Source organism: Drosophila novamexicana, unplaced genomic scaffold (genome assembly GCF_003285875.2).
Source record: "Drosophila novamexicana strain 15010-1031.04,08,12 unplaced genomic scaffold, DnovRS2.1 tig00000564-arrow-pilon, whole genome shotgun sequence".
In the NCBI taxonomy this organism is placed as follows: domain Eukaryota; kingdom Metazoa; phylum Arthropoda; class Insecta; order Diptera; family Drosophilidae; genus Drosophila; species Drosophila novamexicana.
In genome coordinates this window covers 3,367,912-3,381,980 of record NW_020824810.1, presented here as the reverse complement: position 1 = coordinate 3,381,980, position 14,069 = coordinate 3,367,912, and the positions used below count along the sequence as shown (strand labels likewise).

General features: G+C 36.8%; 1 protein-coding gene across 1 annotated transcript; it reads right to left on the bottom strand.

Moving 5' to 3' along the window:
- Positions 1 to 4,581: 4,581 nt before the first annotated feature.
- LOC115762120 (23 kDa integral membrane protein) lies at positions 4,582 to 13,868 on the bottom strand. Its single transcript, XM_030704225.1, has 5 exons — positions 13,778 to 13,868; positions 12,388 to 12,467; positions 5,680 to 6,042; positions 5,419 to 5,616; positions 4,582 to 5,352 (listed from the first exon to the last, which is right to left on the bottom strand). Exons 2-5 carry the CDS (start codon positions 12,445 to 12,447, stop codon positions 5,281 to 5,283), a joined length of 693 nt encoding a protein of 230 aa, XP_030560085.1. The 5' UTR covers positions 12,448 to 12,467; positions 13,778 to 13,868; the 3' UTR covers positions 4,582 to 5,280.
- Positions 13,869 to 14,069: the final 201 nt, after the last annotated feature.

Here is a 14,069-nt window from a genome sequence, read left to right as displayed (position 1 = left end):
AAAGCTTTCATTCAATGCAATTCAAAAAATAAGCTTTGCGCCGTTAGCTACACAACTGCGCATAAATATAAGAACACTTTTGTTTATAATTTAAACAACTGCATTTTTATTTGAAATAACAACAAATTCACGAATGTAGTTGTACACGACAAACAGGCAGCCAAAACCGACAGCTATTTTGAAATAAAGCTAAGTAAAATAAGTTTAAGCAAATTTGAAAAAAAACGCATCTTACCTTTGATAAAAACACAGGTGTTGAACGTATATGCATCAAATTTGTAGTTCTCGCGCGACACAAACCAGATTTCCCAGCTAAAGGAAATGCACATCATGAATACAGTTATCGAAAACCATGCAAATAGCACACTTTTCATCTAAACACAAGAAATTCATTTGAGATAAATGCAAATGCACGTTTTTATACAATTTGTTCAACCTGAACTTTAAAGCAGACGAATATCAGGCCGCAAAGGGCATTCAGAAATTCGGTTATGGCCTGTATTACGAACATGGAAGCCGCAGAATCTGTTAAGATAAATGTAGGTGATAAGTTGTAAATGGAAAGTACAAATTGTTCTACCTGGATCCTCTTCGAAAATATTGTCATTTATAGACACAAGTTCCTTTATGCATATATAGGCAAGATATATGTTATACGATATGAAGCCCATAAACAGCACTATCATAAAATCGCGACACATGCTGAGCTGAGTCCAGCCAACTTTCAAATGTTCCAATATCTGCCACTGCAGGAAACTATATATATATATATATATATGGGAAGTTTGAAGGGAGGGATTATGAGCATAATTATTAATATGGTCAATAATTATGGAGAATGTCTTAACAATTTGACCAAAATTTTTATTCATTGAGCAAATTACTAAAGATATTACAAAATTCTCCAATAAAGTATAATATGGAATAATATATAATAATAAGCTCAATTTGCATTAGCCTCGCCATCCAGGGAGACAGAATCCCGATAGACGGCCAGGGAGATGAAAAACAGCATAACTATAAAGATATATATATGCAAGAAAGAAATGATTAATTAATAATAATATTGATAATAATTAGAGGAATACCCATTTCGAAAACTGTGATCACGGCGGAGACCAAGTAAATGAACGACCAGAATAAGAAAAGTACTTGTACAAAGCACAAAATCAATAATATCGAAGAGCCCAGAAAGAAATGTCTCATAAATTTGCTCTGTAAAATATATATTATTATATAAGTAAATATATAAATGCAAAAGTAATGAAAGAAAAAAGAACCTACCTTTAGATGGAAATGGCCAAAGGTCAAGCCAATCAGACAATGCATGAGCGATGCGACCTGAATAAAGGCCAATAAACCGTTAACAGTTGTCTTACTATCGGATGCTGCACAAGGGGAATATGGAATTTTAAATTATATATACTTGACACATATATACTTAGTATATCTCTTCGCAATTACCAATTGATGCTGGCCTGTAATAAATTGGCAGAACGCAGGCGAACGTGAACACATAAATAATTGCATATGACGACATGATGACAAAAGCAAAACATGTTAATATAAAACGCATTTGATGCATAATTCCGTACAGGATGCACGAGGAGTACGGCCAACTTTGAGGAAAGCACGCGACACTTTGGCCAAAAACGAAAGGAAATCCAGGTATCTACTTATATATTAAAGGTAGTTAGTCGACTGAAAACCTTTCACACCTAATACATTAGCTATAATTGTTGTTATTACGGTAATGATAATGATGATTTGAAGGTGGCAACATTAGGCAATTGATTCCGCCGGGCATTGGGAATTGGCATCGGCTGCCGGAGCGCGTAATCTACGAAAAAGATGATATGCAACAAATCCCAACATAAAGGCCAGCGAAGCTGCAATAAAATATAGCATATTAACATTTTACGTAATTTAACACATATCAAGGCTGCAAGCCGTAACGAGATTCGAACCAGCGCCCCGCCTGGAGATGCAATTCATGGTCAGAAAATTCGAATAAGCTCAGACTCTTTGTTTCGCCTTTGTTTTTTGGGTAACTCGATTGGTTAAGGGTTCGATTCAAGGCGAGCAACAAATGCCAAGGCTGCAAGCCTTAACGAGATTCGAACCAGCGCCCCGCCTGGCGATGCGATTCATGGATCTGTTACATACTTTTTGGCAGACTCTTTGTTTCGGTTAGTTTTTTGGGTAACTCGATTGGTTAAGGGTTCGATTCAAGGCGTGCAACCAAATGCGGATTCGAACCGGCTTGCAGTCTTGACAAAAGAAAAGCATACCAATGCCCGCAATATTCATATCGCTATCGGCAGCTGAATAGAATGGACTGTAGCATATGTAGATAAAGTAGCTGCAACAGGTGAGAGCCGCGTGCAGTAGAAGCCACCATTGCAAGTAGTACATGCTCTAAATGGGAAAGTTACAAAAACTCTATCTAGATATAATATAGAATATATATGCGCCACGACTTACGCTGCGATCGGTGAGTACAATAAACGGTGCAGCAAACACCGTCGGCAGGTACAGGGTATATATGGCAAAGGTGCTGTAGCAGTCCTCGGGATATGCGCCTTAAACGTCGGCCATTATTATTAAAAGCCAATTTATCTAGTTCTTATTTACCTGTCGGACGGTCATTGCAGTCGTCGTAGCAGCGCAGCACGAATGTGACAGCTATAAAAAGTACTATAAAATTATAGAATATGGAAAATGTAAGCGCTGCCACGCCCACAAATTTCCAACCCGTGCACATATTTGGCGTACTTTGCGTCAAAAACGCGAATGCCGAAAAAACAAAGCTAGCTGAAAAAGACAGCTGCTAGACATATATTAATAACTGAACATTAAGTTGACAAATGATATCATCATCAATTTGATATAACTCCAACTACGGACTCGTTCAATTTGTTGCATTCATTGCCATTGAGAAACTCTTTCTCGTAGTCATAAACTGTTTTGAAGGCGCGCAGAAATATAACTAAAGATTAATTAGTAAATTAATGAACAGCTTAATTAATTAATTAACATACTCAATATCAAGATTGTGAGCGCCTTCGTACCGTCGCCAGATATAAGCAAAATATATAGAAAGCCGTATATGAAGCACATGGAAAATACCAGCCATATGCTGATTACACACTGAACCTGCAACCAAATTGATATTTAAATTATAGAGTATACAATTCACATTTCAAATGGGAACCTGGCATTTTTTGCCGGCCAAGAGCTGTCCAGCCCAGCCGTGCACTAGCAGTATGCAATTGATGACCATAATAAGTATTATCAACATCTTTTCATCTGGCAAACAGCAGAAGTTGAGCTTATTTTCTATAATTTTATATTTAATATATATACACACCTCTGAGTCCAAGCAGACAATCTACTGTTGAAAACATAAAGAAGCTCTGCAAAAAACTTGTGCCCGCAGCCACAAACAGAGCCGTGAATAGAATACAAACCCGTGCTGCACCCATTGTATGCTTAGCACTAATCAAATAATACTCAAGAAGAGCAAATGCTCCGAGATATAATATATACCTTGCCCACTTGATGGATTAAAGGCATTATAGTAATTGTTAGAGATCAAAGTGTGGCGTCAGAAAATTAGAACATTTCGATAACAGATACGCTTTATAAAATACCCTATCTTAATTTAATTTATGCATATCTATGTCTCCCGAGTTCTAGGAACTTGGATCCCTAATCTTTGTAGATCAAATCATGCCCAATATCGAACAGTTCGTTTAAAGATATTCTAGTGAAAATAAAAATTAATTATCTTAATTTAATTAATGTCTCCCGATTTCACGGGGGAGATCAAAATGTGCCGTTAACAGAAACCATCCAAGTTTATTATATATTAATATCTTCCGACTTAACGGAAGTTCGATCCCTAATCATTGGCGATTTAAGTGTGTCAATAACATTATATAATCGCACAATTTGACAAAAATAAACCTTCTACATATCTTACAATTATTTCGTCTGCCAACTTTCCGGGGATTCGATGCCCAAGCTTCGTGATCTGTGAGCCAAGCCCATTGACTCAACCCACAGATATTTTAATCCAAAATTAAGATAGCGCTCAAACCTTACGTACAGCATAGTGTTCCTCTTATAGAAATCGTTTCAGTTTTGACCAAGTAATTGCGAGCGGAAAAAGCCCAGAAATATGTATGTGCACATATGTGCACGACCCCCGAAGGCTGCCACCCGAAATGAATACACAATAAACTTATCGCAAAGCTAGATATATATGTCAATTGCTTGGTAAACACAATGTTTAAGCAACGGAAGGTCAAAACTGTTGCTGCCATGTCAACGGCTGGGGGCACAACAAAAGCTGCCGCTGCACTTCGAGAACAATTTGCATGGCAATTGGGTACAGTGCGTGTCATGGGTAAGGGTATCCACAAGGCTTCCATATAATTAAAAATACAAACACGGATAATATGTGTTTCGGTTTTTTATTTCTTTTTTTTTTTTGGTTTATTATTTTTGTATATTTATGTATATAAATACGTTTTAAATGCTTTAATTCATTCACGTTGTTTGCAATTCGAGTTGTTGTTTTTTTTTTGTGGTTTAGCGCATTTAATTCAAATGTTATTAAAACTTCAAGAGATTCAAATGTACATGTAATATGATGAACAGCTTTTAATGTATACATATATTTATATTTATATATATATATACATATATATATATTCATTTGGACACTTGTTTTAGCCAACTGGTACAAGTATAGCATAAGGCTTTAACACTACATAGTATATATGTACGTATAAATTTATAAAAATGAAAACAATAATTTGTAATTGTAACATTGAGATTTGCTCTTCGTTGTATTTGTGTCAATTTGCTGTTTAGCAGTGTTTTGTTTATTATTTGTACAACGACTTTGGATTCGTTTGTTTTTGTTTTTTCTTGTTTTTTTTTTTTTTTTTAAAGAGCAATTAAATACGAAAGCGATGATTAAACAACATTTAAGCGTCTTACACTAGGTATACATATTTATTCGCTTTCTTCGTTTTTGAAAAGTATTTCCTTCTGTTCCGTATTTTAAACAAATAACTTAAATATTTTTGCAACCAAATGGTTTACTTCAAATATATACCGAACATTTTCCAAATTTGTTTTAGTTCGTGTGCGTTCTACGACAATACATATTAAAGAGTTAATGCGAATGTGTGTGTGTGTGTGTGTTGTTGTTGTTGTTGGTATGTATGGTGTGCGTGTGTGTATTTATGTGGTGTGCTGCTGTTCGATTTAGTAGCCATTGCGGCGCTTGTAGTTGCGCACATTATTGGCCAGGCAGCAGGCGAAGATGAAGCCAACCAGCTGCAATAAAAATGTACGTATTTATATACAAAATTTCACAGATATTAAGAAGAGACAAGAACTCACCTCGACCACAATCAGACCGATGCCAACATACTTGGCCTTCTCGGAGCTGCCAGACATCAAATCAACGAACTTCTCGCGGCAACCGCCATAAATGTTCAATGGGTTAACGCAGCTGCCGTCACAGCAGCTGGACGGCAAGCCCGAGGTTAGCACGCTTCCTACATAGTCCTGGGGGCCCATGCGACCGCAGCAGTGCAGCTGAAAAGGAACAAATGTTAAAACAGTTGACACGAGTGGACTTTGCAAGTAATTGGTACATACCGATTTCTGTATGGCATCGAAGACACCACCTTCGCGTGTCTCGCGGTTATCCCAGACCTTGTCGATCACCTCACCCATGGCATTATCGAGCTTATCCTTGTTGGTAAACAGGAGCACAACGACTGTCAACTGGAGTATGAGCAGAACCAGCAGGCAAACGGCATAGCTCATGGTCATGCACACAGATTCGCGTATGGCGCCGCAACAGCCCAGGAACGAGATGAACACCACAATCGAGCCGAGGGTGATCATGATGATCGGCAGTGCTGCCTGCGGCGGGAAGCCGACCTGGCCATTGACCTCGATGGTGCCAATGCTCTGCAGTATGAGCACGCCATAGACAATGCCCAAAATGCCAATAATCTGGAATGGAACAAGAGCAGCAAATCAACAAGTATTCAACAATGGTTATGGAGGGGGTTTAATACGTGTGCCAAGGTATAGAAACTTCGTCATGGTTAGGGCTTAATCATTCCATAGATTTAATAAGTACACTAAAACAAAGCCAGGGTTTATTTGGTGCATTTTTCAAGTTTGCCTGCAGTCTAATCTGTCATATATTTATATATGCCACATTTCTTGCTGTTGATAACAAATTTGCGGGTTTGCTTCCGGTGCTAAACATCCGGTTGCACACAAAAAAGTCGCGAGTGAATCACTTCAACGAGCTATAAAAGATATCGTAAGTAAAGTTGGTTCAACTTTATATGGTAGATGCCATAAGTGGAACAGTCGGCCGCAGGCCATTACGTAAGTCAAAAGCTGCAATAAAATTCAACACTCGACACTCGACAGTCGACAGTCGACGGTTGCAATTGCAGTTGCAGTTGATAGTTGAAAATAACATAGCGCTAATTATGCTTAATTGAAGGAGAGCGAATGTGAGTGTGGAGCGGCGGGCGACATTTGGCATGCCAAAGATAAATTATACAAATTCTTAATTACAACTGCGGTTGCCCCAAAGCAGCGCTGACCTTAGGGATAGGGCCAAAGTACGTGGCTAATGGCTATTAAAATTAACAGGCGCAACGCCGCTTACGTAATGCAAGCCAGCTAACTAGCGGAATTAAAACAGATCTAATTAAATAGTACACACACATATATATATATATATATATATATACTTTGCTATCTGCAAATATTTGGGCAGGCGGCGTCTCGTAAGCTAGCCCAGTTTTGTTTGGCTAAGCAAATCGCATCAAGCATACGCACCGTGCCACAAGGCTAAGCCCCGCTGATTAGATAAGCCTCATCTTATGTATACACATAATATGTATGTACAGCTGGAAAACACGCCCTAAAGTTCAAGGTGCAAAACAATTTACGTCAAGTTTATGCAAATTGTGAAACTTCCCCGCAGAAAATGCTTTTTGCTCAGCAATTTTTCTATACGTACGGGCATCGCATCAAGTGCAAGCCGCAACAATTGTTCGCCAATTAATTGAATTTACTTGATTTCATTATGCACACGTTTGGCATGTTTATTTATGTATATTTAGCTCTCTGTCTCTCTCGTATACCCTGTACCTCAAAGAACAAGCATAGCTGAATGAGCGTATGCAAATGCAAGCTAAAGCAAGCGCCACAAATATCGACTCACAATTTTTGCTAATGCACTTAAATGCCGGATTTGTTGGCCTCACAATGCTTAAACAATAAAAAGTTATTTCGACATGAATTTTTCATGGCCTGTGACTAATTGCGTCTGGAGCACTTTCGCTGGGAGCTGTCTCCGTGTGGGCTGCTTCATTTGGCACTTTGTGGGGGCGTCTCTCGTTGAACTTAATCCAATTTCTGAATGGATCTGAAGCATTGTCATAAGCTAAGAACGTGTGTCCAAATTGACCCAAATAGTCGGTACAAAAACAGCATTCGGCTATTCAAGACGTTTATTGTTCCACTTTTACAGAAAACAAAAGCGTTGCTCCTAATGTAAACATCACGTGCAAATAGCTCAGCCAGATGACGAATACCTCGAATGCACAGATATAGCATAATATATATATATATATATTATCTGTGTGTATATTATGAATCTCTGCTCGTGAAGAGTTTTCTCAATTGAAAGTTGAATTTTTTTTGTGGCCTCATGACGTCATGAGTCTCCCAAATATTACTCAAATGCAAATATGTTGAAGCACCAGAGACAAGGGTCATAAGCTGTTTATTGTCAACCCCGGGGCAAACAACAGGAATTGTATCCGACTGGGGGATACTCTAACTATAAGACTGTTATGGAGTTTAACTCTTACCAATACAAATAGTTTGTGTTATCATTTTGGACCTGTTTATTGTCAACCCTCGGCAAACAACAAGAATTGTATCCGACTGAGAGATACTCTAACTATACGACTTTCATAGAGTTTAACTCTCACCAACTTTCGTAATCATTTTAGCCCTCTTCTGCTCAGTACACAGCTTCATTATAGCCCCCTTCTGCTCATATGCCTGACTACAGGGTATACATGAATGAACTGAAACTCTGAGCTCATTTTATTAATATCGGTGGCAGTTCGTGCAACAACCCTCGAAGCATATATTTAAAGTTATTTGGCTGCCCATCAATTGCAATAAATAAATACGCACGCCGAGAGAGAATAGAATTTCTCTGCTCTCTCTATGTGTGAGGAACCACACCCAAAATTGCGGCCCGACCATGCGGCGCCGTATTTGTAGTCAGTCTGTCTGTCTGTTTGTCTGTCTATCGCTTGTAACTGGCAGTTATCACAGTCGAACAACAAGTGAGCAGCGAGATAGAGTCGTAGACAAGTAGAAGCTGCTGTCAGCGCTTGTGCAACAGGACGTATGCGTGATGTGGCTTGCCCCCCCTCAAATAGAACAAAAAAGAACATGCGACATTTTGATTGAAAGCGTATCTCAATTTTGAAAAAAATAATTACACCCAACACGTATTTATAGCTCAAAAACACGACACGACACAGAACAACAACAACAACAAGAAAAACTTCTAAAATGGCAAACGTAGCAATAAAATATAAAAGCTGCAAAAGTAAATTACACAGCAAATTTTGGTTCAAGTTGTTTTTTTTTTTTTGCCAAGGCATTCCGAGTTGCCAAGTCGGATTGTTTGTGCAAAAAGCTGAGATTCAGGAATGCAGAATGTTTGTTTGTCTTTTTTTTTCAGGAAAAATATGAAATGTAAACAGAATATTCTTGGCAGCTGCTTTTGGTCAAAGCTTAATTTACAACTCCAGTAATATATGTTTGGTTAAGGAAGGAAGGAAACTGCATTCGGAAAATAGTTAATTATACATTAATTAACTCAATGTTTAAACTATTTCGAGCTGCATTACTTTTGCATTTGTTATAGATAACATTAACATTGACATTCACTTGTTCTGATCAGATTTGTCAGGCAGTCTATATAATTATTTGTTGCATTCGATTAACGAAGCAATTTTAAAGCCCGCTTTTGCCCTGTTATTAACTAAATTATTTGAAATTAATCTTAAATTATTAAAGGTTAAAAAATACTCTATGATTTGTATCTATACATATTACTTCTATCAATGTATATATATGTATATCTTTCTATATATCTATCTATCTATCCATCATATTTCTATCTATATATATATATATATCTATCTATCTTTATATGAAATCATCTCTCTATCTGTCTATCTACCTATCCATCATATATCTATCTATATATCTTTCTATTTATCATATATCTATCTTTCTATCTAAATATCTATCTATTCATCATATATTTATCTATCTATCTATATATCTATCTATTTCTCTATATATCCGATCTATCTTTAGCGTCATCTATCGATCTATATATCTATCTTTGTATCTATACATCTCTATACAAAGCATAGAACAAGTTTTATTTACTTTAATAAGCTTCAATTATGTTGCTTTAAGATTTCAAGATTTTTAGCTGCTTGAAGATAACACATTATTCTTGTCAAGGCACACAAATCAACATCACATATCCGACATATATGTCTATATAGAACATCTAAAACCATTTGACATATATGTCTATATAGAACATCTAAAACCAAGACGAGTTTGTCATTAGCTGGCTGCAGCCAACATTCTAACTCGCATTTGATTCTCAAAAGTCAGACGTGTCGAGAATACAAAAAAAATATATAAAAACTCCCAATGATTGCATGAATCGGGGTAAAATACACGCCAACATATACACATTGACTGTGCGTGTGTGTGTGTGTGTGTGTGTGTGTACCAATACATGCACATGTATCTATACATGAACACGTACCTGTAGCTGTATCTGTATCTGTTGTTTCCCTTTTGTATTTAACCAAGCGAATTGCACAATGTTTTGTTGCTTTCTCGAGCGTTGCGTTGTTTTTTGTCGTTCATACACTAACAAAGGGTATTGTCACTTTGCCAGGAAGTGTGAAGCGCATCAATTGAGGTCAAAAATGTCAGAAATGCCATTAGCTACAATGTTATTGATGAACGTATCTAAAACTATTTGAACTTAGTTCTCAACGCATTTGCAGCCTGATGCATTTTTAGAACTAAGCGAATTTTTCTCTATAACATTTAACAGATATATTGGGGAAAAAATTATATTATTTCCAAGGTGTCGGCAAAATATATGGCCAGTTTATTTGGATATATAATAATTATAGCTTTAATAGTTATATTAAAAATATATTTGATTTTTATTTAATTTTTTCGATTGAATTTTTTAAATTTTTGGCAGACAAGTGTATTAAAATTTCGGCTTAAACAAATGATTTTATTTTTTATTTTTTTTTGTTGGCTTTTTTTCTTTGTCTGGCCGAGCGACGCTCAAAGGCGGCTTTTTGCTGTGGCCTGTTAATTTGCTTGCCTTAACTGTCAAGTGTGTTATGTACACACACACACACACACACACACACCCAAACGCACACACAGATGTACACACACACACACACACCCCCAAACGCACACAGACTCACTTGCGCACAAACACGACGTCTGATTCAGATGTGTATCTGTGTGTATATACACATTTATGTGTGTGTGCATGTGTGTGTGTGTGTGTATACCTGAGCCGCTGTGCTGCACGTGTAAATGTGAACTATGTAAATAACGTGTGCTTGCTCTTTCCACCAGTTGCTGGGCAATGCAACAAGTTTTTATTTTTTTCTGTTTTTTTTTTTTTTGCAGACTTATTTATTTATTAACTTGTTGAGATTGTCGACGTATTCATGTTTCTTTTTTTCTGTTTTTTTTCTTCTGATTCACAGGGGCGTCAATTTAGCGAGCTTTCAAAATTGCTAACAGAAATATACGTGCGAATATCCACATATATTTGCTGTGATTGAATGACTGACGGACTGACTTACTGACTGACGGACTGACTGATTGATGATCAACGCACTGACCAAGCCGTGAGGGCTGGCAAGCCGGGCTTTTCACAGTAATTATCTATTGTGATGCAATCTTTCGGAATCGTTTGTTGTTTTGCATTCTATCAAATTGATATTGTTAGAAAGCGCATCGGAAAGGTGTTTCACACTTTTCAGAAAATGCATTCGCCTTACAGACATCTGCTTCCTGTCGCCACCCCCTTTCGGAACATGATCAACACGTTCGAAGATCTGGGCAACGATGGTTAATACTTGAAGTAAATATATATATTTACATAATGCATAACTATATTTGAGTTGAGCGATTATTTGGTTTTAGGGTGTGTTTTTATTGCCATTTGTATGCGCACAAATATTTGCCATACTTATTTATATTTCAAATGCGTAGCTAGATACTTTTGTATAAGGTCTCTGGTGTAGTTGACTCATGCATCTGCTGATCGAAGAAGCACGTCGGTTGCCCTGTTATTGCTGTCAATTATTGAACTTGTGTGTGTGTAGTTCATCTTATCACAAAGCTGATGAGACACGAGTTGCATTGCCTGGAAACTGATTCATTTGAGAATAAACATATGACATCATGCGCCGTCGAATTCTGGGCAAATTAAATTAAACGCTGGATTTTAAATAAATATACAAGCTCAGATCTAAACAAATCTGCGGCTCTGCTGTATATAGTAGCTTATGAAAATAAGCAAACAAAGCAAAAGCCAAGAAATTCTCATAAAAACTGAAATTGATTAAGCTATGCCTACATCTCAGAGCAGCAGCAGCAGCAGCTCGACTCGCCACATTCAGATACGGCTACAGATACAGATTCAGATACAAATGTGCGCGTATGCTTGTGCGTGTGCGCCTCTGCTGGGAAGCTGAATACACACACATAATTGCGTATATATTATATAAAAACGATGATGTCATAGCCACAAAACAAGCCATGCCAAGAACGAGGCTGACATAAAGCGAACTAGAAAACAAGAGTGCTTCCAACAAAAAGTGGCCGAATAGAAGATACGCTGTATCTGCGATCCTTTTGCCTTTCTACAAACGAGCATAGAGATAGGGTCGCATATCCTTAACTTTGTCGAGGTTTACTTAAGCTGTTAACATCTCCATAAATCCATTTAACTCTGTCCTAATCAATTTCCAGGGTATACAGACTAGTTAGCTTCGCGAGCTTGCAACTGCCATCCGCATGGAATTCACAGTTCAAAACACTTGCGATTCTACGAATAGAGTAATTGGCAATTGACAAGTACTCTTATGAAATCTATATTTCCATTGAACTAAGCTTAACAAGGGGAATTTCGATATCGTCTCTCTATCATTTATATCATTTACTTACCGACACAATGGTATTGAATACGAAGAGTATATATTTAACCATAGACGTTCCACAATCCATTTTATTGTAGTTATTGCTTCCTGAAATGCATGAAAGGAAAGTCATTTAGTAGTAGTTATTTATTTAAACATTAAAACAAACAAGTTCGAATTATGCAAATGCATATCGAAAATGGATGCCATTACGCAATATGAATACGATTTAAATGATTTGTATTTGTATGCGATACAGTTAATTAATTTTATGCAGCCGAGTGTTCATTTAGTGGAAATTTGAGCTACAAATATAAACTTGTTTTGTATTTATTTATTGCTTTTCTTTCATGGCACAAATTTATTTGATTTGTTTTGCTTTTGAGTTGCAAAAAACGATATCTAGATATCGTATTATGTGTGCTTTCCCACTTTTTGTGTGCCCCTCAGCTATTTTGTTTTATATATCTGCCCATTTACGAAATACCAAATATAATTAATTCCAAGCTAATATACAGCTGAATTCAATGTTGAAAATAGCTAAAAATAGCTAAATTGAAGCCAATGCCTATTTAGCCAAAATTGCAGACGCCTGCCAATTTCAACGGTTTCTGGCAGACTACCTCTGAAAATAGCCAAATCTAGCTACAAAACTGCTGAGTTGGCCACACTGATTATACGATAGCAATTGCGATATTTGTTACAGGCGTTCTTCTACTTAACTTTATTTTTCCTTACTGGTCACACATTTAATGTTCATACTTAACCCCTAAAACCGGTTCGGCTATCGTAAAAAAAAAAACAAATTTTTATGAACAATAAAGGCAAACGTGTTAGCAAGCCGATTCAATTTTTTTTTAAATCGGACATTTGAACTCATGTTTCGGTGCTTTATTCTTTTAATTATTTATAAATGCGTCATGGTTAGCAGCAATTAAAAAGAATGCTTGCTAATTAAACATTGAAGTTCAACTTTTGCGCCTTGAGACGTGTTTACGCCGTAATTTCCATTCTTCGTCATTCTTATGGGTTGTCTTAGCAACCACAACAACAACAACAACAACAGTTTCAATAGTGGAAAACCTCTCAAGAACATATATTGACAGGAAAACCCAAAATGAAAAGTTCACTGCACTCGCATTGCCATACACTATCATTTAATTTGCATCTTTCATATATTTATCTTCACTGAGTAGCTGAGTTTGTAAGTGCGTCGTCTTTATTTTGAATGTGCTTTCGCACTTTCCGTTTTCCACCACTTTCACATGCATCTTCTTTCGAGCAGCTGCCGCTGCAGCATCTCAGGCAAATGAAGCAGAAGCAAATCAGCAAATACATATGTATGTGTGTATATGTACACAGCGCATTCACTTATTCGCTTAAGTGCACATTGGCCTTTAATACTTATTAAACATTACCTTTTCTGATTTTTTACTTTATATTATATTTTTATTCAAGTAACACGCTCACGGCACGTCCGACTCGGCGAAAAACTGTTTTTGATTTGACTCGACTAACACAAAAGCAACGACGCAAAACTGGTTTACAGTGTGACCAAACTGTGGTAACTATTAAAATCTGCTGTAGATATTTTAATTCTGGTTTAGGGAAATGCAAAAAAAATACTGCTTTACTATAAAAATAATATATCATAATTAATCGTATACATTCATTTTCAAAATAAATGCCTAGTAAAAATAATAATAATTC

Bases quoted from the DNA above. Each gene is read 5' to 3' on its own strand.
- LOC115762120 (XM_030704225.1), bottom strand. From the start codon at position 12,447: ATGGATTGTGGAACGTCTATGGTTAAATATATACTCTTCGTATTCAAT. The intron at 6,043-12,387 runs GTAAGTAAATGA...GTTCCATTCCAG, and splicing joins TATTCAATACCATTGTGTCG to ATTATTGGCATTTTGGGCAT. The intron at 5,353-5,418 runs GTGAGTTCTTGT...TTTTTATTGCAG, and splicing joins TCGGTCTGATTGTGGTCGAG to CTGGTTGGCTTCATCTTCGC.